This window comes from Podarcis erhardii (genome assembly GCF_964252035.2).
Source record: "Podarcis erhardii genome assembly, chromosome: 7".
In the NCBI taxonomy this organism is placed as follows: domain Eukaryota; kingdom Metazoa; phylum Chordata; class Lepidosauria; order Squamata; family Lacertidae; genus Podarcis; species Podarcis erhardii.
The window spans coordinates 54942895-54969627 of record NC_138511.1 but is presented as its reverse complement, the minus strand read 5'-3'; the positions used below and the strand labels follow the sequence as shown (position 1 = coordinate 54969627).

Here is a 26733-nt window from a genome sequence, read left to right as displayed (position 1 = left end):
TACTGAACCAAAACCACAAATGAAGTGGGGTAGTGTTGAGAAGTTATTCGTTCCTTCTGCCAAGATTGTCTAGGCGTGCATACACTTTCTCTGTCTCTGTCTCTCTCTCACACACAGCCATAAAGTACATTCATTGTCTTCTGCAGATGTATTTCTTTTTTTGTCAGTGTACAGACATTGTCGTCTTTATATTGTTGGTAAATTATTTGGTATTCTGAAAGCACCTTTTAGTAGAATGGTTATCAGCCACATTACATTTTTACAACACAATCTGAAGCCCCCTTGCCTTGTGTGAAAGCTGAGAACACCTTCTCATGGACCCTTATATTGCAGAGGGTACTATGATGTTGTTGGGCTGCATATGTGTAGCCCCTCCTCCCCATTGCTTTGGAGATTAGCCTGAGTCATTCGGCAGGGTTGGACTTTGGTAATCTTTCATAATATGGTGCCCTGTGCAAGATCAAAATTTGGTACCCCAAAATGGATCTACTCTATTATGGATCTTCTCAGGCCTCAGACAAGCTCTGCACAGGCCTGTGAATTCTTGAATACTGCATTATAGAGAAGATCAGTTCAACCTCCTCTCTGTAGCAAAATGACAGTAATTTCAGTTGTGGTACTTCTTTGTTTCTCTTTATGCCCCACAGGCTCAAAGTGTCTCTGAAAGGATCTGACAGCCTTATTAGAGGATCTGATGGCCTCAATACACTATCCAAAACCCACAATCTACCTTTATAGGACCCAGGAAATTTGATGTGAAAGCCTCTAGAGAGGACTAGAACAGAGAGTTTGACTGGCCATTACACTTGAGACAATGGCAAACTGTGTTGGCCTCCAGAAGGTTTTGCTCACAGGCTGCTCCTAATCCAGCAAAAACTTGTATTTCTGGCATATTGGACTCATCATCACCTTTGTTAGAAATGTCTTTCACCTATAGATACCTGCTGGTGCTGCAGTACACCAGGGCAGCATTGAGGTGGGTTGTGGGAGAGGGAATTAGTTTGCATCCTCACCAGTACAATGTATTTTTATTTTTTATTTTTTGTTTTGTTCTTTTCTTTTAGCCACTGCCAAAACTGGTGAGGTCACCCTTGTAGCACACTATGCTGGATTGGTGCAGAGAGCAGGGAAATCACAGTGTCTTTGCAGGCTGCTGTGGCCCAAATTCCCGAATCAATACTGGTGTCCTTGTCGGAGCAAGAACAACAAATAACAGTTCAAAAAGAAATTAGAAACCCCAGCCAGTCCAGTGTTGCTTTAAGACGCTTCTAGTCTTCCTCCTCTCACTCCCTGGGGCTAATGGCTAAGGCTTGCCTGCCAGCCAGCAGTTGCCATGGCGCTGGAAGGCCTGCAGCCTTCTGTGTATGCGCCCTGCCAGAGGGAAGGCCCTGTTGCTATGGGAACCAGAGTAACAGCCACAGGCCGGCAGGGAGAAAGAAGGCCTAGAAGTTGTGGAGCTGCTCTGGAGGCAGCAGCAGCAGCCGTAGCAGCAGCAGCAGCAGCAGCAGCAGGAGGAGGAGGACCAGGCAAGTAAGTGCTCAGCCAGCCTTTGTCTGCTCTCTTGGTCTGGAATGGCTGAGGATGGGCTGCTGGGCCCTGGGACACCTGCTCAACGTCCTTGGAGACCTTCTTGCTCCTCCTTGCTTGAACTGGCACCTGGCATTTGCACTCAAGGAACTTGTGGTGTGGGGAGAGGGTTGATTAGGCCCGGCCTTTGAACGCATGCATGAAGGAGGGACGAAAAGCCTCAGTGTTAGAGGGAAGGGCCACACTAGGAAGTAGCGATGGAGGAGGCAACTGCCTCGGAAAGATGGGGTGGCATCACGAGAGCATGTGCTTTGCATGCAGTAGATCCGACGTCCCCACAGCATCTGCAGGTAGGGCTAGGAATGGCCCCTGCCTGATTCCCTGCAGAGCCATGGCTGCCAGTAAGTAGAGATTGCAGAGCTAGATAGACCCAATGGTTTGACTCGGTATAAGGCAGCTTCCTATGTTCCTATGAGAAACCAATTGCTCACTAAGGTGCTAGCGCACTTTTGAATCCAGACAGGTTGTTATAGGGAGTTATTCTGGATTTGAAAGCACAAGGCTATAAGTATAAGCTATTATTTATTAAGAATACTAATAGCCTGCTCTTTAGCCTCATACTGTGCATAGTTGAACTATGGAACTCCCTTCCACAGGAGGCAGTGATGGCCACCAACTTGGATGGCTTAAGAATCATAGAATCGTAGAATTTAGAGTTGGAAGGGGCCCAAGGGTCATCTAGTCCAACCCCCTGCAATGCCCAACATGGAACTCAACATGGGGCTATGAATGGCTACTAGCCATGATGGTTATTCTCTGCCTCCATGGTCAGAGGCATTAATGCTTCTGAAGACCAGTTGCTGGAAACCACAGATGGGGAAAGGACTCTTGTGCTCAGGTCCTACTTGCAAGCTTCACAGGCAACTGTGAGAACAGAATGCTGGACTGGATGGACCATTAGCTCATCCAGCAGGCTCCTATGTTCTTATGTATATGTTACAAGAGACTTTCAAAGCAGCTTACAGAAGTTTCCCAGAATAAATCATATTCAGGTTTAATATCAGGAGCAAAAATTACATGGTGTCCCTCTGGTGCTAAGTGTTCTGCCTGCCTGCCTCCTCTCTGCTGCACTTTTGCTCCTTATCTATTGTGCAACAGCCCTGAGGCACGCAAGGGAGCAGGGCTGTGTAGCTGGATCTCACTCAGGCCATGAAGGAGGCAGGTCTTCTTATAGCTGCTTAAGTGCCTCTAGGTTGGAGTTCATTTATCTCCACCCTACCTCCCTGTGTCTCATTTCTGAGCCTTCTACCATATAAAGAGGCAGGGGACAGAGGAGATGTAAGTACTGATACCTTCATGTTGAAAGATTTGAAATGGAAGCAGAACATGAAAGGAGAGATCTGTTGGAGCTGGGATGCACATTTCAGGGTCACACGCAGTTGAACATCTGTATTATTGCATATAGCAGGAGGCAAAGGTGCTACAGTGGAATATGGCCTTTTTGAAATGCCATCTGCTATGCTTTCAAGTTCCTATAGAGCCCTCAGATAGATCACAGTGTTTCAGTTCTTACTGACAGGAAAGAGAAAGTGTCAAAAGCAGGCAGGTAAGAACCTTGCTGTTTGCCTTTTAAATTGTCAGCTGTCATAGATAACCATATGCCTTCCTCCCAAATGAGCCTACTCACTAAAAATAGCATTTCTTTTCTTATTTTTTTTATTATGTAGCTATATCCCATCCTTCCTGAAATGAGCTTAGAGTGGCCTACACAGTTCTCTACTCCCTCCTCCCTGTCCTTACAACAACCCTATCAGGTTGGTTAGGCTGAGAGATGATGATTGGCCCAAGGTCACTTAGTGAGCTTCATAGCTTAAGGGGGATGTGAACTCAGGACTTCCGAGTCCTGCTCTGAATTCACTCGCAACCATGCCAGCTTCAACTGGATTCTTCTCCTGTTGCTGGTGTATACAGCATATAATTCCAGGGCTCCATTTAGTTGTTTTTAAAGAGGTCTCCCCACACTGTAACTTGCAAGTGTGCTTTGGAATCTGTGCTTCCAGAAATATAATATTTAAGATTATGCAGTGAATAATAAGCAATTCTTTTTTAACTAGTGTAAAGTATTTCCAGTCTGTGTTTGATGGGGGGTGGGAATATGAAGACTGCAGGACAGTAGATTCTTGTATATTGGCCACTGAGAGGAAATTAGTTACATTATCTGTAAAAAGGCAGTAAATAACTTATGGAAGCCAGTTTTTCGTAGCAGATTACTGTACAGATACTTCCAGACAGAATATATGTCAGGAGTTTGGCATATTGATTCAGTACATCAATAGTAGTGATGATGAGTGAGCTTCCCCAGCTTGCCTTGGATTGCGCCCCCCCCCCCCCCGCTTTCTAGGAGAAAGCTTAAAAAAAACAGAGATCACTCCAATGTTTCAATCCTGCCCGCTCCCTGATCCAACAAGCATCTTTCTGAACAATCTTGAGGATGTACTTAGTTCCTGCTTGGGTGCAGTGAACTTGTTTCCTAGGCTTTTTGGTTTATTCATTGAATTGGGAGGCCTAGAAAACTGTAACTCCTATGAATCGTGGCAGGAAATTACAGTCCAGCTAAGGAGAGGTCCACAAGACCTTTCCAGTAAGCCTTCCTTGCCATTTGTTCCTTCATCCCTTCACAAGGATAAGTTTCGGGGTGGGGGGATGACACTGGCACGCAAAGGTGGTTTTCTAGTAGTAGCAGTCACCCCATTACAAGCTCCATATTTCACTCCACCTGGGCCCAACATTTTACTCACCAGGGCCCAAACATCTGTTTGAACTTGAACAGAGGTGACTGGCTTTTTACCTGCACAGTGTCTCTGGGTGAAGATCTTGAACCATGTTGGCAAAGGCTACATTAAGCCATTAAGTTAGAAATGTTACAGTTTTCTCACTTTCCTTCTGTTCTTTGAGGCTGCAGATACCAATGTTCAACCAGTGATTTCTGTTTTACAGATCTTCCATTTTAAGGTACAGCTCCCTGACCACTTCCCTTTGAAACTGTATTAAGTAAATTGATTTCCCCTACGTTCTGGTCTTCTTGTTTTAGTTTATTAGCTTCTATTGCATCTCTGTCATAGGGTTCATGAAAAAACAAACAATACCTAAAATCACAGAAACCATTATACACAATCCAGCTGAAAGCCACGCATGACTTAGCTGAATAAGAGCTCAGTTAAGAGCCCATGAGCCCTTTCAAGTAAGATGCTCCTACGTGCAGATAGAAACTTGCAAGGGTGGTGCATTGCCGCATCTTCAAACAACCAGGTTCTGTTCTGATCCAAATAAACAGTCCTGGCCATTAGCAGACAGCATGGTGGGACTGGGCGGGTCATCTGACCTCCCTCCAATGAAGTCGCCATTGCATACCAGGATGAAGAGGGAGATGGAAGCAGTGACGACAAGGTCAGTGTGATGCTACTGTGTTGGAAGAACTGTTCTGACACTCCTACTAGCACATTTGCACAGCACCAACCTTGTGGTCTCCCCTCTCCAGTATGCAGCAGCGACTCAGCTGGAGTGAGAGATGCAGCCACACCATGTCATCTGCTAATTGGAAAGGGGGGCTCAAGGCACCCGTTACACATCACACACAAAAGGGAGTGATAACTGGGTAATGGGAGGCTGACAATTCTGTTGTTGCTGGAATACAGAGAAACAAAAATCCATGTAAATGAGAATATCAGATTTTGAGACTGCTTCTCTACTAATTTCCACTTTGAGTTTCATATTGATATATTTTTGAAGGGAAATAATTGGCAGCCATTCTCAGTTCAGTGATAGTCAGGATTGAAACTCAAGCAGAATTGTGAATTCCAGGAGACTTTTTTCTCACTGTTTAAACCAAGTTTGTTGTTGTTCTTATTCCAGAGGTTCTGACAGATTAATCAAAGATGCTAACAGACCGAGTCCAGAAATCCTTGGGTCCCCACAAGTTCTCAGAAGAATTTCAAAGCAAGGTGGTGGTACCTCACATCCCAAAACTGGTCAAAGAAGAAAAGAAGCATGCCCCAGTATGTTTGCTTGCGCTCAGCTGATCTAATAACTGGCCAAGTCATTGAATCTGCCTTTGTGATAATGACTCCTGAACACCTTTTAGTTTGACATGCCTTAGAGCTTATCCACATTTACCTTTCCTCCATGCTTTCCAGGCATGGTGAACACTTTAAAGCACCGTGTTCTGGCACCCCCTTTTTCTCTCTGGAGCTTTCCCCTCAAAAAACTGCTCTTTAAAGCTGAATTGGAGCAAATGGCAATCCGTGGAAAATCCACATTGCCATTTATTGTGCTTCGGCTTTTAAGACTGGGCTTTTGCACAGAAAGCTCGGGGGTGGGGAGGTCCTTGAACATGGAGCTTTAAAGTGCGCACCATGCTGGGAAAGAGCAGGACAAAAAGTAAATCTGAATAAACCCTTAATGTGAGACAGTAAGCAAAAGACAGTGCATTTTAAATACAATGTCCATTTTAGATCAGGATGGACAGAAAGTAGATGAGCATCTTCTGGGTGAGTTTGCAGTAGATTGGCAAGGAGGACTTCTAACTTCCAGCTGTTTAGTGCTAGGAGAGAAAAAAATGTATCTTCCCACCCCCTGCCCCCCAAATTAGACTGATTGCAGGAATAAAGCCTGTGGTGACCAGGAGTGCATTTCTGTGCATAACAACTGTGGGCTCAGTTTACTTCTAGTGTTCAAAATTAATTCCTGGGCTCAAAATGGTTTCTTTCTAAGACTATGACGTTTGCACCAGGCTGGTAGATCTCAGGGTTCTAGTAGAATAAGAACAGCAGATCCTGCAATCTGGACATCTGTCCCCTCCTGTTTTTGGTGATGTTTAGGCTTTATGTTCTAAAAACAGAAAAACCTGTCACTGATTAAAGTACCCCTTAGTGTGTACTGAAGACTAGAAGGAGACTCATTGAGGCGGAGAGAGACAATGATTCACCAGTATATGATGGATTGTGTGTGTGTTGTTAAGTCTAGAAGTTTTCCCCTCCAAAGTTTGAGGAAGAGAGCTTCCGCTGGTTCCCTTTGCTTGTTCTTTTGCTCCCTACATAGGAGCAAGAAGACAAGGTTATCAACACATGTCAAAACCACTTGTACTAATGAAGCATGGCAGAAGTCAATAGGAAGGGAGTTCCGCAGTTTTGGGGTAATCACAGACAAAGATGCACACAGTTTGATAAATTATTATTATATAATTGCTGTCCCACTTTCCTTATTAGTTTGTGAGACACAAAGTGGAAAACGAGCTTATGCTTTTTAAACATTCCCACCCTGTCCCCGGCTGCAACTCTCAGCCGGTTTATTTGTCATTCTGTACATGAGCCGAAGTATTTTATTGTGTCCCTTGCCCTTTAAGCATCTAGAGAAATTAGCCCTACCAAAATCCCACAATCTCTCTCTAAAATAGCAATGGGATTTAATTACTTTGTGCCTTAACTGCTGACTTTGTTCAGCACAAGAGAGAAATCATGCGGACATCTGAAAATCTTGCAAGCAGGTGCCATTTCCAGTAAGAGTTCGTTTAAGATAGGTAGAATGGAAGTCCTGCATCCTGAATTTTAAATGTTTCAGCAGGAAAATTAATGGAGGTCTAGGATTCAGCAGTGAACACATATTAATCAGAAGTGCTTAACAAGGAAAGCCTTTCTTAACTCAGGCATTTATGTGGTCTTTGTTTTCAACTGCAGTTGACTCCATCTGCCTTCCTGAAAGCAATGACTCTAACGACGGAGCAGATGCTGGCAAACACCCATGAGGTGCGCCGGCCTCGAATTGTGCAGCTTCTGGACATGAGTGAAACCTCACACCAGAAGGTATCTCTTCCACATTCACCCCTATTTATTTATGACATAGCACATTAACATAATGATATACTTGCTGGCTGATGGGAGTTGCAGGCTCAATCATCTGGGGGCACCAAGTTGAGGAATGCTGATCTAGTTGTTCAGCCTGTAGATTTGCAGTCCCAAGAGGGTTCTAGTGCCATCATCCAAAAATGTCTGACCAAAGTTTGCTATGGGTGTCCAGTGCCTTTGTTATCTATTTTTTAACGCTATATGTTAAAAACTGGTAGTCCACACATTCTTGTACGTTTGAGTTAATATCAGTTGTGCTTGCTCCTTCCAAATAATTGCCACAACCTTCCTATTCACTACCATCAACAAGACTGGTAGTTCTTTTTTCTCATGTCTCTGACATGATGCTGAAAGAGACCCGTGGAATGAAAGTGTGCTTTCATTAAGAGAGGCAGCCACAACAAACCATGCTTGTTGCGGCCTAGGATAAATATTATGGGCTAGTTTCTTAAATTACTGTCCAATGTATAACTCCAATTATTGTTTATTTACGGTAATTATTATCATGAAAGTGTGCAATCCTATGCATTTTTTCCTCTGAAGGCAGCCATGTTTAGGGAAGTTTTTAATGTTTGAAGTTTTATTTTGCTTTTAGTGTTCTGTTGGGAGCTGCCCGGAGCTGCTGGGGAAACCCAGCCAGCTGGGCAGGGTATAAATATTATTATTATTATTATTATTATTATTATTATTATTATTATTATAGTATTGAACACAGGGTGACTTGCTGCTGAGTGAACATTTGTGGGCTTTGGTTCTGAAGTTGGTAATTTGCCAGCAGCAGCAGACTGATGATATGTTGCCTGGTTAAACAGCCTGGAAGAGACAAACTTATGAAGGCTAAGCAGGAGATGGTGGTACACAATGGCACTGAGGCATAACCAGAGAAAACAGGACTAACTAACCCATGTAATAGGTCTGTTGGAATACTACTAGAATGGCATGCTACACTTCCCTGAATGCCTGAAGCTGTACCTTTCCTTTTGGGCAGAATGGCTCCACTCTGAGTGGCGCTGGCCTGTCCTGCTTCCCAGTCCTGCGACTGCCAGGCAGCATTTACATGTATCCCTTTGTGTCTTCTTCAGTTCTCTTCTGTTGATCTGGACCAGTCTCTGTTTCAACCATTCCCGTCGGAAGTGATTTTCCAGAATTATGCCCCTTGTGAGATGTATGAAGTGCCACTAATTCTGAGGAACAATGACAAGGTATGACATGTCAGTGAAACTGTAAAGTAGTTTTGAGGTGGGATGCAGGGAGAGAAAGCACGATGGCTGGAGTATTCTTTCTCTTCTTCCCAGTGAAATAACTCTCCTGGCAAACTTTTCAGTGCCTATGTCCCATTTTAACTTCCTCTTGTTGTTTGCTATCTAGTTGATCTAAGGACTGAGAGGATGGCCTGGTTGAGGCTTTGCCCAGGTTTCGATAAAAGCGGTGTCCATTTTGATACCAAAAAAGGTTGCAATGTCATTTATTGTTTCCTATGCCCTACCATGGTGACTCCAGGCTTACTGCAACTGGGCTCACAATTCACATATCTGTGATCTATCTATGGATCTTAACAAGAACCAAAGTAAACAAACTATCAGTGGAAATGATATATGTATCTACAGAGCTGCTTTTTCTTTAAATGCAAAGGATTTAAGGCAGGATACACCTGTACAGTGGTACCTCAGGTTAAGTACTTAATTTGTTCCGGAGGTCTGTACTTAACCTGAAACTGTTCTTAACCTGAAGCACCACTTTAGCTAATGGGGCCTCCCACTGCTGTCGTGCCGCCGGAGCACGATTTCTGTTCTCAGCCTGAAGCAAAGTTCTCAACCTGAAGCACTATTTCTGGGTTAGCGGAGTCTGTAACCTGAAGCGTATGTAACCCGAAGCGTATGTAACCGAGGTACCACTGTATTTTTGATTGCATGTTTTATTAAATGTTGTGAAGTTAAATGATGTAAGTCCTTTCCAAAAGGGCAACCAGATTCCTTAGTGAAGATTTGTTTTTTTGTGCTCCCTCTGAATGTCATAATCTTTTCAGATCTCATTCTCACAAATATATACTGTACAAGGCTTGCTTGATCTTTCTTATTGCTTATGACCATAGTCATGAAACTGAAGTCTGCTCAGTGCCTGGGATTCCTATGAATGCTGCTGTGAGTTCCACCACAGAAGGAAGGATATAGAGGCAATAAATAAATGGAGCTTTTTGAACACTGAAAGTAGAGTAGCCCACAGCTTCTCAACTGGCCATTTTTTCCCTTCATGGCTCAAAGACTCCTTCATGGCTCCTTCAGGACTGTGTTTTCACCAAAAGTCCTGTGCTGCTGCCTGCAGCATGTGTACTCTTTGCTTAACTGAGCAATCATGATCAGATTACATGCACACTGCATCCCTTATGCTTTGTCCATCAAGTAATAGATTGCCTCCAACTGTCAGAAATGGCTTCCCTGCCCCTCAGCTGCCAGCATCCATTTAGCTAGTTTCCTTCCAGCACTTGGCTTTAAGCTGCTGTTGAAAGGAACAGCTGGCCCTTTAGTGGTTGTTTGTGCAGAGTTTGCCCCAAATTAGCAAAAGTATGACTTACATATTTGTTCTAGTGTTCAATCAGTGTTAAATTTGCTGTCATTTCTATCTTTGCTAGGGAAAGGAATAATGTGTTGAATAATTTGGCATTTAATTATAATGTCATGTAGCATGTTTATGGACTGGTTGAAAAACACATCCACCCAATCTGAAATAAACATTTTGCCTCTGTTCTGAAATTGTTCCCAAATGTGAGCTGGTGGGGCATTTCACCTAGTCCTGGGAGGGCACTTCAGTTTCAGTCTTTGCTTTCCTGGAAGCTGCTTCTTGAAGTAAGGTTTTCAAGCTGTGCTGTGTCAATGAAAGGAGGAAAAACCTGATAGGCCAAAAACATTTACATGTCATTTAGGATATGGGGCTGTATCAGTTGTTGTCTTGTCAGTGGCTGCTGACTGTCTTTCTCCCTTAGTGTCACCATAATTATGCTTTTCTTTCTTCCAATCCTCCATGGAGAATGTGGGACACCACCACGCTGAGAGCCTCCTCCTGCCAGTGGTCCATGTCATGGGCAGGGCCCAATGAATTCCCCATTTTCTTTGGGCTGAGAACGGAGCCAGTTTTAATCAAACAAATGCTGCTTAGAGGAGCATTACACTGCACAGATAGTGCATATCCACACTGTCTGCCGTCTTGGACTGCCTGTCTCTCTACCTCCAAACTTCTAAATTTGGCAACTTGTGGAATTCCATGTGGGGCAGTGTAGTGCTTGTCCATGATTGGCTTTGATAGTTTACCAGCTCCACCCCATCTGACCCTGACTTTCTTTGCTGCATCTCTCTTGGCCCACAAAAATAGTTTACAGGGAACTGGAAGGGTCTGGGGGGTGGGGTGGGGGAACACTTGCTAAAAGAGGAATCCAGTGGGAATTGTCATCAGGAAAGTTACATTGATGAAGATGAAGCAGAAAACATACTAAAGGAGAATATTGAAGGTCTGAATGTTTTCCTTGATACTTTGCAATAAATGTGCTAGGAATGAACAGAAGGGCAGCATGAACTAACAAGGAAGTGTGAAAAGTAATCAAAGCCCTACAGTTTTGTGATTAAATACTGCAGGAAGATGGTGAAAAGTTTAGAAATGCAGCAGCATAGTAGCAATGCAAACATGTGCAGCACTAAATATAAGGAAATATGATTTGGAGACAAATGAATACTTTACTGGGAGAATAGCTAATAGGGAGATCACTGATGCAGAAGCCCAAAGTGGATGCAATGTGGTTTTGCTAATACATCTTGTGTAATTTTATTATGACAAGGTTTTTATCTGCAGCCTCAACTGAAGAGCACAGTGTCTATGTCCAGAGGGCACAACACTGAATGTTAGTAATAGAAGAATATTGGAAATAAGACTAAGAGAGATGATGTTTTTTCACAATACCAAAGAGCCTAGGGGAGATAATTTTGCAAGTTTCTTTCATCCACACCTCAGTTCAGGTGATATATTTGGGTGTGAATTTATTTAGCCCTATTGGTTTCAGTAGGATGAAATCATTCTAAAGCCGAGTTGTGGTGAATCAGGCTGCAGTGTAATTAAATCTTATTAATGCTTGCAAACAGACAAGTGTTAAAAATAAATACACATACTCCCCGCCGCTACATATAAGGTTGAGTACAAATGGCGGTCCTTCTTTTTCCATCTGGCTCTGGTGTTTTTCCTAGCTTTTTGGAGACTGCTGGTGGTGGTATTTGGGTTAGGATTAAAGATATCTGAGCCTTTTACCGTGATGTTTGTGCATATACTAGTCATTGCCCTCCTTACTGCTCTATTGCAGCAGGCCTTTGACAAGGGTGGTGCTGTGAGCTCCTCTTGATTGCATGGTTGTGAACTGTGTGTGAAGGGGATGTGGACTAGGAATCATGGAATCATAGAATCTTAGAGTTGGAAGGGACCCAAAGGGTCATCTGGCCCAACTCCTGTAGTGCAGGAATCACAGGAAAGAATCCCTGACAGATGGCTATCCAACCTCTGCTCTTACTGTCAGAAAGTTCTTCCAGCTGTTTCATCAGAATCTCCTTTCTTGTAACTCAAATCCATTGGTTCAAGTCCTACCCTCCTGAGCAGGAGAAAACAAGCTTGCTCCATGTTCCATGTGGCAGCCATTTAGGTATATGAAGATGGCTATTATTATATCACCTCTCAGTGTTCTCCACACTGAACATACCAAACTCTCTTAATTGTTCCTCATAAGGCTTGGTTTCAAGACTCTTTAACATCTTGGTCACCCTCCTCTGCACACGTTCCAGTTTATCAATATCTTTCTAAAACTGTGGTGCCCACAAGTGGACACAGCACTCCCAGGCAGACTAGAGCAGTACTAATACTTCCCTTACTGATGTCATTGTGGTTTTCCTGCCATTGCTGCACATTTGTTGGTACCATGTATGCTGTCAGAGACTGGCTGGATAAGGACTGGATAAGGAAGAGTGGTGGGAGTCACCTGTCCAATAGCGCCCCCCCCCCCCCCGGAGGGCACAGAAAATGACAACTTAGATACTGGATCCTGGTGGTGGGACACTGAAGAGCAGTCTACAGAAGGGACAAGCTGGGAGGTTCTAGAAGCAAGGGGGTTGAGTGATCAAGAGGGGTCAGGAGAAGGAGGGCCTTCCAGGACAGGCTGAAAGTCACAGTGTGAGCACAGATTCAGACCAAGAGGAGTCAGAGGTGGGCCCTGCTACACAGCAGCAGGACAGTCTCAGTCCTGCTGGCTTGCCTCCTGCTCTGACACCCCGCTCGAGGAGAGTCGTGCAAGTTGCTGAGCAACAGGCCAGACAGGCCCAGAGGAGGAGCTTGCCCCCTTGTTGCAGCCTTTGCCTGCTTGGGAGGAATCTAGAATGAAAGGCTAGAGGGGGAATGGCGGAGCTAGTGGTCAGTTTCAGCAACGTCTTAGCTGGATTAAGGCAAACCAGAGGACTCCGCTGTGTTGTTATTTTCTGTTAAGAAAAAGTTAATTGCCTTCTGTGCCTTCCATGTGTGTGCCTGTCCTGTGGTTGACCTGGATCATTGACAGCTCCTTGACATATGCATGGATAAAGGTGGGCTGTCTTGGTGCACAACATCATGTTTGGTGAGGAGCAGCAGAGTTACCAGGGATGTTCTCAAGGCTGCAGCTTAGCACTTATTTCTCCAGTAATTCTTGTGCTACCTCACTTGTGCTTACTGCTGTAAGTGCATAGGATTACTTTACCACCACTATACTGATGTAGCTGGACCAGCCCATCTAGGTTGTTTGCTGCTAGAATACAGAATTTGTCTCTCATGGCAAGGCTGGTTAATTTTATTCATTTATTTGAATCATGGCAAAATATTTTTTCTGCATTTCTTATAGATCCCTCGGCTGGTGAAAGTTGTTCTGGAGAGTTCACCTTACTTCAGAGTCATAAGCCCCAATGATGTGTGTAACAAAGTTGCACCTGGCATGCATTCGACATTCCGCATCCTCTTCACTCCTGAAGAGAACAAGGTAAGACCATCGCCTCTCCTGCTGGGAAATCTGTGTTTCTGTTTAAGGCTGCATGGCAAAGAAAGATGGAGGAGACTGGGAGCCAAAGAGCCTAAGCCTGAGACTAGCAGGCCTTTTCACATAGCCCTGCAGTTCAGGCTCACCCTTTGTGGAATGTATGGCATTTCTCATTTCCTCCTATTGTCAGCGTCACCCTCCTTGAACACACAATTGGCAGAAGGACTTCTCAAACAAAAGGAATAAATCAGAGAAAGAGAAGTTGGTAGTTGGGCATGTGCACTCGGGATGTTTGAAGAGGAACACAATGTATAGGAGCTGATATGCTAATGCTGCACTCTGCCATTCATTTGCTCGTTCTATCTCTGGCTCTCTTAATGAGCTAGTATGGGCAAGGATCAAGGACACAGGTGGCTGGCCTCAGATACCCATGAATCTTGTCTAACTTGAAGAAATGGAAACATTAAAGAGATGAATAAAAAATTCATTTATTGAGGCCCAAGGATATGGACAAGGCTGCCTTGATCCTTTGCCTTTTATCATCTTGCACAAGGATCAGGAACCTGTCTCAGCCTGAGGGATACATCTGGGTAACTATTCAGGGACCATGTGCCAGTGGTGGACGGGCCTGAGGCAAGCGTGGGTAGGGCAATGAATATAAATTTTACATTTGTACAGTGGGTAGTTTCTACACATATTCACATGGATCTGTTCACATGTAACAGGAAGCCAAACTATGGCTTAGCACAATTCATAGGCTCCCAGAGAGCAGATTGCAACTGCTTTGCTCCACTATTTCTCCTGCTGTGCACTAAGACATGGTTTGGCTTAGTCTGTTGTCTGAACTCAGGTTCATGGTTTGTCTCCTCCAGAGACTCCTGGTTTGTCCAGAGACAAAAATCAGCTCCTTTTGTAAAATGGCTCCTGGAGAGTCATTGCAGGTGTTTGCAGTGAGACCCTAATTAGAGGTTGAAGTGAGTTCAGGTGTCATTTTTCTGGGGCAATTAGGTGTGTCAGTAGATCCTACAATATTATGCTGTGCACCTTGAAGATCTTTTCTGGCATCTTCTGTGGTGGAGGGATGCTGAGCCCCCAGAAGCAAGGCTTCTCACTTGCATATTATTCTTTCTCTCCAGGATTATTTCCATGAAGTAACCTGCATTACTGAAAGGGAAAAGTTTATTGTCCCTATTCGAGCCATTGGTGCCAGAGGCATTTTGGATTTCCCAGACAAGCTGAATTTCTCCACCTGCCCAGTCAAGTACAACACACAGAAAACACTGCTTGTTCGTAACATTGGCAACCGAGAGGCCCGCTATCAAATCACTACACAGAGGTAAAACCTTGAGATTTCTGTCTGGGTTAGAAGGTTACAGATTATGGAATGTGACATCAGTAATAGCCAGAGCATGAGACAATGACTTCTCTCCACCCACCCCCCCCAATTTAAATAAACATTTATTGTATGTACAGTGGTACCTCGGGTTACAGACGCTTCAGGTTACAGATGCTTCAGGTTACAGACTCCACTAACCCAGAAATAGTATCTCGGGTTAAGAACTTTGCTTCAGGATGAGAACAGAAATCGCGCAGCAGCGGGAGGCTCCATTAGCTAAAGTGGTGCTCCAGGTTAAGAACAGTTTCAGGTTAAGAACGGACCTCCAGAATGAATTAGGTTCTTAACCCGAGGTAGCACTGTAATTTCATTTTTCTGTATAATAAAGGAGACAATGACTTCAGTCAAACATGTTTAAAGTTACTGAGCGGGTTGTCATAGGCTACAGGAAATATTTATTGTGCTTTAACCTAGGGGAATTTGGGCCAGCCACACCTTAGAAATAGACCACTGGCATGGTTTGGGTCTAACACAGCTCTGCGTAAGTGAGAGCTAAGAAGGTTGGAGTGCTGGTGCTGTGGGTGTGGCTTAGACTTAAGATATCATTGGCTACCGATGGCTTTAACTGCTCCCTAGCTTTCATTTTGTCTTATCTAGCTGAGCTCTGCATTGAAAAGAGCTCCCTGCTTATGTCCTTGTACTCCACGTGAGTGGGTCTGGAATATCCAGTCTTGGTTTTGTACTTGCAGCCTAAGGACATAAGAAGATGACCCTGGCTGCTAGTTACGATCAAAGAACTCACCTCTTCAGGCATCTTGTTCTCACAGTGGCCAAAAACATGCATCTGAGAAGCCCTCAAGCAGGACCTGAGGGCAACTGCAGCAGTTGGTCCACTTGAATCCAGAGGCTGTCTCTGATATGAAGATAGTTGAGAATGGTCAGTGCTGCTCATTGACATGCCTTGAAAGAGAGGGATAAATACACCTTTTAGATCTCTTTAGCCCTCTGGCTGGGAGTACAAAAGCCTAGTTGAAAAGTGTTAACAAGATCACTAAACCATGTTAACCAGGCTTGAATAGGTGGCCCTAGTAAAAAAAATGAGCTTGATCCTGACCAAGGTAATTGCAATTAGTTCCCATGGGCTTCAAATTAGTTTGTCCCATTGGTTCCAGATTTCTCCTTTGCATTTCAGACCATTCTCTATCGAGCCCTCCATTGGGACCCTTGGAATCCAGGAAACCACACAATTCACCATTGATTTCCATCCTCAAAAGAGTGGCAACCACTGTGAGGACCTTGTAGTGCATTATGACACAGGTGAGTGCAAAATAAAAGGATGTATCATTTTCTTTTAGCTTTCTTGTTGTGGAATAAAAGGGTACATAGAATCAATCCAATGTCATCTAGGAACCTCTACTACAGATGCCTTGCTACTTATATGGGGCTGCTCTGCTGTCTGAACTGAAGTCACTTCCAGGTGTTTGGCATGAGAGTTGCCAAAGAGCCCTGCTGAAATGAACTGTGGCTGCCTAACAGGATTGTTTGCAGACTTTTCTACAACATGCTTCACCTAACCCTGCTTTGCTTAGTCGCTGATTCCTCCCATGTCAACACAGTTTGCTGAAGCAACAGTGCTCAGTAACCTTTTTTTTGTTACCTGCCAGCTGCTGTAATTATGCCAAAGCAGCATATGGGTGTGATACTTCCACAGGCACTAAATGGCAGAAATCTCTTCTGTTGGATGAAGTTTTCAGAACTGCTAAAACAATGCTGTATGTGAATGAGTGTCTTCAGTCATGTCAAGAAGCACCTAAATTGAAGGTTACATCTGATTTGGCCCCCAAACCTTGGCTCCAGCTCAAGAGAAGATCTTCACCCAAGCATCTGATGCAGCAATAGTACCAGCAGTTTGCAGTTGTCCTGCCAAAGATGCTGTTTATGCCGGAGCCTATATTTGAAAGGTTCCGTCGCAGTGTGGAAAATCCCACTCTGCTGTCACTGCACAGCCAATGATTCCAGTGTTAAGATGATCCTGACTTACTCAGAGAGAGAAATACCTTTGCCTTTTCACTAGAACCAACCCCTGTGTGCAGCGCATGGCACCTGTGCATTAACAGCCTGGCTTCTCTTCACAGAAGGCTTTGTGCCACTGAGTCCCCTTCAATCCAGATTGCAAACTACCTGGCATGCACAGCAGGATACCAACATGATTGATGATGGCATGTCTTACTCTTTCTGAAACATGTTACCCAAAAAGATAAATAGGTGCCTGATTCAGGTTTTTCAGACTTCTATGCTGACAAAACAACAAATCAATACTGTTACATGCTCAGTCAATTGTCTGCATCTGTTATGCTGAGAAGGCACACACACACATAGTTGAGAACCATAGTAGTCCAGAACAAGATTGCAGGGGTTCTCGGCACTTACACAGGGGTTTTTTTGGGGGGGGGGAGGGGTTGTGGTAGGGAAGGGAATATGGCACTGTTGGTGTGTATCCAACCTGTTATATCCCATCCACACTTGTGGGTGTGATATAACCATGTGTGCAGGAAAAGGACAATGCACTCAAACTCACAATTTTTAAAAACCACTTTGATCAATCAATTTTTAAATCAATGTTGAATTTGTGCTAAAGCACTTTTTAAATTTAAGCTCTATTATGCATAACTTTGAAAATATCTTTAAGGTTGTTTTAGGGTGAATTAGAAGGTTGGGTGGAAAAGCATGATGATAAAATGGTTGCCAGCTAGAAAGACTAGAAATGGCAGCATGCTAAAACAACAATCCAATATTGAATTTGCCCTAAAACAGTTGCTTGTTTAAGTGCTATTGCATATTTTACACAAATTATAAACTCTGCTTTGAAAAATAAGCATGCTGATAAAAGGGCTCCATTGGAGAAAGGTAATAGGGATGGTACGCCAAAGTAAATGCATGGTAAATGCTTGCCAGAAAGCTTTATTATTGCACATGTCAACATCACACCTTTTGAAAGGATGAGAGACAAATGCTAAGCTTATTACTTGTGGAGATTGCACTGCTCTTCCACTGTTTTCACAAGCTCCAAGTATTACTGCTGAGACAATGGCAACACTGGCTGAGGCCTAGACAGTTCCATTCCATGTCTGGCCTAGGAAATCTTCTAAAGAGGAAGATTCCTTGTTGGACACACACAAGCATCTGTGTTTTGTGGAGCTTGTTGAAAGAAAGCACTTCTCAAAAAATGCAGACCTTCTCAGTTCTGTAAGTCCTTCTCCATTTCTCATTTGCTGTCTCTCCTAGGGGAAGATATTCATGTATGCTTATATGGAGCAGCTACAGACGTCAATGTGAGACTGGACAAGAACTCCTTGATAGTTGAGAAAACATATATCACTTTAGTGAGCCAGAGGTCTGTGGTTATTCACAATCGGAGTGATATCATTGCGCGTTTCCAGTGGAAGATCTTTGCAACACAAGAAGAGGAAGAGCAAAAAAAACAAAGGTAAACTTGAGGGCTCTGGATTTTTTGGGTTCCCCGACCCAAATTTTTTAATTCAGTATTATAGTGAAACATATTCACAATCCTTACGCACTTTCAAAGTTTATTACACCATAGTTTCATATAATTATACAACGTATCTAATATAACATATAAATACAAATAAAGTGGCCAACTGTTCCCAAATAAAATATATATTTAAAAAGAAATCCCTGTTAGCTTGCAGTGTTTTATCTTCATGTTACAGAGAAAGTATGCATGGTTTTTAAGAAGTTTAAGGTGTCACATAATTTGAAAAACAGTCCATCATTTGGGTACTTTATGGTAAGTATTTTCTGAACCCTCCTTGTGTGAAACCAAAATGTGTGTCTATCTAGGTCAGGGCAGTCCAACCAAGTGGGCTGCAAGGGTACTTTGACATGGAACTTGCAGGCCATACACTGCCTTGTGGTGCACAGGGAGTGGGGTGGGGTGAGACAAGTGAGGCCAAAATTTGATGCCTTCAGGCTGCCTTCCCAAAACTGGCTAAGTGAAGTGCTGAGCTTTAAGAAGGAAATGTGAGGCTCTGGCAGGGTCCTAGAGTCCTCCTTTCTCCTTCCCAAAGCTGGAGAAGTGCTAACTTGGCTTTGGGAAGGAGGCAGGAGGACTCTAGGTCCCTGTCAGAGCCCTCATACATGCTTCCCATAGCCCAGCACCTCACTTAGTTGACTTTGGGAAGGAAGCATGAGGGCTGTGTGTGTGTGTGTGTGTGTGTGTGTGTGTGTGAGAAATGTTGCTGAGGGCTGCCAGAGGATGTATTGGTCATCAGGCCACATCTTGGGCCACCCTGATCTTGGTCAAATATTATTGCATGCCACCTCAGTCTCTGAGTGGTGCAAGATTGCAGGGGTTCCAGGCACTTACACTGGGTTTGGTTTCCTCAGAATATGGGACGGCCAAGACTATGGTGTCTCTATGATAACATGGCTTATTTATACATATACAGTATAGAACCTGAGCCTACAATGGAGCATTAAACCCATAAGAAGGTCTTCTTCCAATAGCCACACCTTGGATTCCAGCAGAAATCAGGCATGGCTCTTTCACTCAGCTGCCCAGCCTGCCTCTAGCCTTTAGCTTTCTCTCACACACATCACCACTATGGCTTTAGTCCTTCTAACTAACAGCTAGTTGAGGGAGGGCCTACCACCCATTTTAGGCCATAATGGCTCTTACTGGCTAGTTTAACAATTGAATCCTTGCTGGATCCAGGAATTAGAAGGGTCTCAGGCAGTCAGCCTAACCTCTCCCCCCGCCCCCCGCCCCAAAAATCTCACAACAATATTAAAGTCCAGAACATCTTATAACATTTCTACACCAGCCACATTTGTGTAATTCTATTGCTCTGTTGATTCTTCTGGTTCCTGTGGCTCTAACAGTGCTCTCAGTGTGGACCAAAGCTGGAACTTAATAGGCACCAATCAATGAGCTGGTTTCCTGTGGCTACCTATCAGTGCACAACTTTGCATGATCCCCTCAGCACAACATGCATGTGCCTGCTGTTTTACCTCACATGCCCAGTCTCCCAGACTTCGGTTTCCAACTTGCACCAATTTTAGCATGGACAGTAGATTCCTTGATGCTAATGCTGCTTCTGCACGGGGGCAGAGTGCAGCTACTGGGCCGTGGCAGCAGAGTGTGTGTGGAGTAACTGGGCAACAGAGAAGGAATTCTAGCAGCAGGAGAGGTGAAAAATGGGCAATCTGGTGGACCCTTCCAACTTTGCACTTTTCTGCATTTTGCAGTTCCTGTTCTCCAACCCAAAATTTGTGAAAAATGTTTATGTTAAGGAAAAGTATGCATTAAAAGCCCTGTGTTGGTGAAAGCAACATCAAAAAATGCATCCCATTAAGGAAAATTGCTTGCACAAATGTGGCCATTAGGACAAACATGCACTAAATTACTGATAAATTTTACGATGAGTTTAAAAAAGAACAACTAATGCTAGTGGATGTGGAAGTGTGGTGACCTGAAGATTGGGAAAATGAGGAATGGAAAGAAACTGAAACTGCCAGACTCATTCATCTCTAGCAGCAGACTCTGCTGCCACCAAAGTCTAGAGCTCTCTGAGAGGCACAGAACAGGTGGGGAAATGGAGTGTGTGTGTGGCAGGTGTTGCTACGAGAATGGAAGGGATCTGTGGCAGGATGGCTGGGGCTGAGTTGGTGGGCTGGTCCTTGCCTTCTACTTGCTGTGGACTTGAAGGCACCTGTGGCTTCCCTAAAGGACCAGGCTGCAGGCAACTCTAGCTGTAACCTTCCTCCTTGGTCAGAGTAGGACTTGAGGCCAGTGAGTGCATGGGCTATATGCCCCAAGGAGAAAGAGGAACAACTTGGGGCAAGGGGGCTCAGAGTTACAAGCCAGGATCTTCCAGGGTTCCTTCCCTTCTCCCTCAATAAAAGGGGGATCCTCAAGGATAGGTGCAGGGTGCTGAGAGCGAGGGGAGGCAGCTGCAGCCACATTCTGACACCCTTCTCAGACTCTAGCCCCTGCTGCTAAGTCTCAGTGCTGTTGCCCAGAGGGAGCATGATGCTTGCCCTCCGTCTCCAGTGGGGCTGAAGTGAGGATGAGTTCAGCCCCTTCCTTTCCTTGCTTCCACCCCTCTGGATCCCTGTGGCTGGCACAGCCCCTCCATAACTGCACAATTGGGAAGAAGTGAGGGGGTGATTTTTGTTCCTATGGGGACCCAGATCTGAGCAAGTAATGGGATTTGGGGCTGCAAGGAAAGGTTCCTCACCACAGGATCCACATGCAGGATTAGTTGCCTGGATTTTGAATTTTAAACAGGCTGGCCCTACTGTTAGGCAGAGTGAAAGAATAATCTCCGGTGGCAGCTACTGAAGGGTAGGGAGCGGACAGATGTGTGTGAGTCATGCAGCATCCCTGTAAACCCTGCCCCCAGGTGCAGTGGAAGAGGATGCTGTCCCATCACTAGTGTTAAAATAAGATCCAGCTGCCAGTTGGTTGGCTCTTGTACTTGGAAGTGGGAAAGAGAGTTGGTGTCTTGTCCTTTGCCTCAGGCAATGAAATGCCTTGGGCTGGCCCTACCTGTTAAGCACTGAATGTCTAGGCCACCACTTAGGACCTTTTGTGGTGCTGTTGGGGCATCTTTAGTAAGGGTTCTAGGCCATATATGCACAACTTGCATCCCACCAAGCCAAAGGCAAGTGCCCACCAGAAGGTCCAACAACTTCCTGGGTTTTTTTGGTAGCTTGCTTGGGACTGCAATAATGGGGTGGGAGGAGTTGTTGAACCCTTGACAGGCTTCAAGGTACATCTGGTGGGCCATATTCAATGTGGGTGGATTCCACATTATGCTGGTCTGACCTAAGCTCTTCATGGGAAGGTGAATTTCAGGGCTGAATGCAGAGCAGACTCTTCATTTCTGGACACTTTTACCTTGTCATGAGAATTAATAATGGCTGGAGAACAGCCAGACCTGAAGTGTGACAAAAGTCTGATCCACCTGACAAAGGGTGCAGCAGGCCCCCTTCTGCTCTTGACATCCCATGAAGACATCAGGGAGTCATTCTTCATTCTGGGAGCACCAAGGAGGATAATAATTCAGAGGGACTTTTTAAAAGGCATTGCAGTGAGGCTATTAAATTTACACAGCTTCTGTGATAACACTTTGGAGGTGTGTAACTGGCTAATGAAGGAAGAATTCCTGACAAGGAGTGGTTATGAGAGGGATGTTTTGCTCACGATGCTAAATGGCATAAGGCCATCTGTTTGTCATGGTCATACTCTATTTTTTGCTTGACTGCTTTGCCAGTGAGAATTTTCAGAATAAGCACCATCTTACTCCATATTTTCAACTATTTAAAGTTAGCCATGGCTTTTTAAAAATACTTTACTGATCAACCTGAAGAATGGCAACTACTGAAACCACAGATTGGACTTTGGCAAACTTAACTAGATTGATCTGTATTGGAGGGGAAAGAGGGGTGAGTTGGGATTTTGTTTTTATATTCTTTTCTTTCTTTTTTGTAATTGTTATATATTGGAAACCAATAAAACTATATTAGAAAGAAGTTAGCCATGGCTGCTGCATAGATGAAAAAATTATCCATTGTTGAGGAGGAGTCAGCCTCATCCCCCACACTTTCCTATTAGAATGCTAAACCAGGCTTTACTTGAGTAAGATGGTCTTGGTTGCTGAAGGGGGGAAAGAGGACTGCGTATTTGAGCTGAGGCTGATTTTACTAGGCCACCTTCATTGGTTTGGCATCTTAACTTGCAAGATGGGTACCTCATACCCTTTTAGAATGTGGAGTACTAAACATGCCTGCACTAAGTTGTTGCTGGTGTGTGTGTGTGTGCGCTCTCTCTCTCTCTCTCTCTCTCTCTCTCTCTCTCTCTCTCACACACACACACACACACATGTTTCATTCTCTTGCCCTCTCAGCCTAGTCAGAATGAGAGAGCAGCTAAGGGAAGAGAGAAGGTCTTAGAGGGGCATAGCCTAGAGCAACTTCCCTCAAGCTGGTGCCCTCCAGATGTTTTGGACTACAGCTCCTATCATGTCTAACCCTTGGCCATGATGGCTCAGACTGATGGGAGTTGAAGTCTAAAATATCTGGCGGGGAGGTTAGGGCAGGCTAGGGCAGACTCCCCTAGCCTGCCCTAAGGCCTTGCTAAATTCAAAAGTTGCGTAGGATCCCAAGACTGCTGCTTGATGTGTTGGCTGTCAGAGCTGGAGGGATGGGTCTCAAAATTCCCCCAAATCTTGAAAACCTGCTGTTTATCCTGCAAGCAAATGCCAGTTGTAGCCTGAGAGTTCCAGCCATCCTCACTTGCTCTCTTCTTGGCTCCAAGTTGCCTATTACATGATCCATTTCCTCCTTTTTTCCCCCTGTGGCTCCAGGATATGCCATACACTGCAGGCCGAGGAAGAGGGTGTGCTGGATCAGCTCTTAGCTGAGTGTAATATGCATCCTGATCTTCGTGAGCATCTCTCCATTGTCACCCGTACCTTTCAGAACCGCCAGGCCAGGGTGCAGGAAGACTCCATGCTCTTCAACAATCGCGTTTTTACTGTTGAGCCTCTGGTAAGAAACTGTGCCTAGAAATTATGACAAGCATAGGAGTGCCTATGCTATTTGTATGCTGTGTTCTAAAGAAGCTTTTGGGTATTCTCAGTAATCCTCACCCAAACTTTGTAAGAGAAATTTCCTTCCTTCCTTCCTTCCTTCCTTCCTTCCTTCCTTCCTTCCTTCCTTCCTTCCTTCCTATTAAAATAGAACAGTGTCAAATTGCATATACAGTGGAACCTTGGTTCTCGAATGCCTTGGTATTTGAACATTTCGGCTCCCGAACACCAAAAACCCAGAAGTAAGTGTTCCAGTTTTCGAACATTTTTCGGAAGCCAAACGTCCGATGCAGTTGTCAGCTATTGTTTCTGGGGCGCCAGCGCCAATCAGAAACAGGACCTTGGTTTTCAAACGTTTCAGAAGTCGAGTGGACTTCCGGAATGGATTACGTTCGAGAACCAAGATACCACTGTACCTGTTATTCTCCTCACGCTGGAGATGGAAGGCTGACCAAGCAATCCTGTGTTTGAGCTATGCTGGCTAAGGGGCTCTTGGATTTGGCAGAATGCAAGATGCACTGCCACCATCGGTGTAGCCCTGGCAGGGTGGCAGACATCTGCCCCCCTAAATACAAATCAATACAAATTTGAGGTTTGGCACCCACCAAAAAACCCTGCCCCCCCCCAAATCCTGATTGCACCCATGACTACCACCATGACAGACAAGGCCAATGGAACACCACAGGTATGCCAGCAGAATGCTCTGCCATTGCAGCTGTTCTGCCACTAAATATATGGCAGCAGAGCATGGTTTAAAAAGTGCAGAGTCATTGATAGGATGGGGGTAGCACTGGGCAAAAGCCATATTTAACACTTCTTAAAATCCTGAGGGCACCTCCATCAATAGTGGAGCTGTACACCATCCTCGGACCCAGCACTAGGACATTCCCTCCCATTAAATCATAGCACTGAAAGGGATGAGGGAGGTGCAGCTACAGCATCCCTGGCAATTGGACATCCAGTCTCTGCTTAAATACCTCCAGAGGAAGAAAGCATCCCACTAGCTAAGGGAGCCTGTTCCACAGTTGAACAACTCTTGCCACCTGCTTCCTGCCCTTTCCTGTAGTCTGGAGCAACAGGAAACAAGCCTTTTCCATCTTCTGCATGACTGATAGCCCTTTAGATATTTGAAGACCCCTATCATGCCTCCTGTTAATCTGCTCTTCTCCAAGCTAAGCACATGCAGCTCCTTCAACCGTTCTCACAAACTTTGTTGCTGTGCTCTTGAGTACTGAGGTGACATGAGAGTTGTATAAAATTATTTGTAGTGCGGAGAAAGTAGACAGATAAATTTCTCCCTCTCTCTTGAAACTAGACCTCACTGGGGGTCGTTCAATGAAGCTGGATGTTGGGAGATTCAGCTTTCTCTTCTGCTGGCACCAATTAAAACCTTGCTTGCAAGCAGGAAAGCTTGTAATTATTGTTATCTGTGTTTTTTCCAAAACCATATACCTTGGATGATGTTGTCATAGAAACTTAGACCTGGAAAGGGAACCGTAAGATCATGAAGAGCCTGCTGGATCAGGCCAGTGGCCCATCTAGTCCAGCATCCTGTTCTCACAGTGGCCAACCAGATGCCTGTGGCAAACCCACAAGCAGGAGCGGAGCACAAGAACATTCTCCCTTCCTGTGATTTCCAGCAAATGGTATTCAGAAGCCCTTTCCATGAATTTGGTGAATCCTCTTTTAAAGCCACCTAGGTTGGTGGTCATTACTGATTCCTGTGGGACTGAGGTCCTTGTAGGTTACCTAGTCCAACCTGCTACTTAAGGCAGAAAATCTGGAACTGAAGATCTCTCACTGTGCAAACTGTATGTGAAGAGCAAGATCTCCAGCAGGGAACCAGTAAATGACAAAAGCCAACGAGGCTATATCCAAGATGATTTGTTGTTTTTACTAGTCTGCAGGCATCACTCCAGAGACCCACTGGTGAGTCAGAGCCACCTGGTCAGTAAGTGGTGTTAGTAAAGAGTTGTTTCTGGGCTGCAGATCTAAGCTCTTTGTGGTCTGGTCTAATCTTGTTGCTTGAACAAAGCAACTTGAGGACAGATTCTGAAACTAAAGGGTTATGGAAAAATAAAGGAACCCAACTTAAAAAAAGAGAATATGTTTGTGGAAAGTAAAAAGCCAAACGATCTGAGCATCTTTCCAAGCCCATGGGAAATAAATGGTTATGCAACTCTGACTTTCAGAGTACATCTCAAATTTAGCTTGATTTGGTTTTGCAAAGAAGCATGATCTGTCAGCAAAAAAGCTCTGGGGGAAGCCCAGGTGGCTTTTGCTCGTCTAACTGCTGAATAGCTTTGATTCCATTTGCAACATCTATTAGCTGCAAGTCACATTGTGAACATGTGCAAGCTGACTCCTTGGAAATGGAAACCAGAAGCAAAGGGAGGTAAGGTGTGTGCTGCTATTGCACTGCCCTTGACAGGACATCACTGCCCTCCCCTTTAAATATGCTGCTCTGTCAGGAAATTTAACTTTTTATACCCTCTTATCAGATTGTTGCAGCAGCAAATAAAAGCTGAAACACAGCTAAACTCAGCCGCCTAGAAAGCCACTTGGCAAATGCATATTTACCAGAGTGAGCTCCTTTTAATTAGCTGGTGATGTATTGCATTTGTCATGTATAAGCCCATAATATTTTGAGGTAGGCCTGCAAGCTTAGATATTCTGGTGATGACTCCAGCTAATAGGGGAAGGACTGTCTGGGAATGTGTGCCAAGGAGGCAACACTAAGGCAATGAGCTTCTGATGGCTCCATTCTTAACAGGGTAGTTTTACCTGGGTGTGTCTGGCTTTCTGGTTCCCTGGGGAAGTCATAGAGTAAAATGCATCTTGAGAACAGGATGCTGGGAACAAACAGCAATTCCAGTGATGCAATTCTTACAACCTTATTGGGCTGCATCTGAAACTCTGAGAGGCCAGGTAGGAAGGAGCCTGGTAAGCTAGCTCCATCTGTAAGGGCATCCTTGGTCTTGCTGATTGTGGCATGAAATGATGGCTATGCAGCCAACCTATCTGAATCTGTCCTGCTCACTGACCCTTCAATGTTGGCTGTTATTTTGCAGGCTCTTGGTAAGAGCTGCAAGACCCCTGAAATGAAATGCCCACTCATTTGTGTGCACTGACCATCCAGCACACATAGCTATACACCTCTGCTTCCCAGCCCATGTGCGGACAAACTAGCTCATGTGTTTGGTTGTAAGCAGTAAGAGGAAAATAGCATTAGTTCTGATAATCAATATGTTTTTATAAAAAACAAGCCATACCAGGTCTTTTCTGATAACTTAATGGATTTTGTGGATAAAGTTCTAAGCACTTGAT

At 44.5% G+C, this 26733-nt stretch overlaps 1 protein-coding gene and 1 long non-coding RNA gene across 3 annotated transcripts in view; one reads left to right on the top strand and one right to left on the bottom strand.

Annotated features, from left to right (window-relative positions):
- The first annotated feature begins 1515 nt into the window (after positions 1 to 1515).
- HYDIN (HYDIN axonemal central pair apparatus protein) overlaps positions 1516 to 26733 on the top strand; it is a 135688-nt gene continuing 110470 nt past the window's right edge. The window contains exons 1-9 of one of the 2 annotated variants that reach the window (XM_081872290.1): positions 1516 to 1530; positions 5440 to 5582; positions 7260 to 7385; positions 8510 to 8629; positions 13324 to 13458; positions 14592 to 14791; positions 15984 to 16108; positions 18077 to 18278; positions 23182 to 23365. In XM_081872290.1, the coding sequence (XP_081728416.1) occupies positions 5463 to 5582; positions 7260 to 7385; positions 8510 to 8629; positions 13324 to 13458; positions 14592 to 14791; positions 15984 to 16108; positions 18077 to 18278; positions 23182 to 23365 (1212 nt within the window). In that variant the 5' untranslated portion in view covers positions 1516 to 1530; positions 5440 to 5462. Of the gene's footprint in view, positions 1531 to 3319; positions 3342 to 5439; positions 5583 to 7259; positions 7386 to 8509; positions 8630 to 13323; positions 13459 to 14591; positions 14792 to 15983; positions 16109 to 18076; positions 18279 to 23181; positions 23366 to 26733 lie in introns of those variants that run through there. The other variant, XM_081872291.1, reaches the window with a different exon arrangement.
- LOC309347621 lies at positions 14337 to 17916 on the bottom strand. The gene is made up of 4 exons (XR_014158996.1): positions 17818 to 17916; positions 16449 to 16561; positions 15594 to 15751; positions 14337 to 14619 (listed from the first exon to the last, which is right to left on the bottom strand). It is a non-coding gene; the product is annotated as an uncharacterized lncRNA (long non-coding RNA).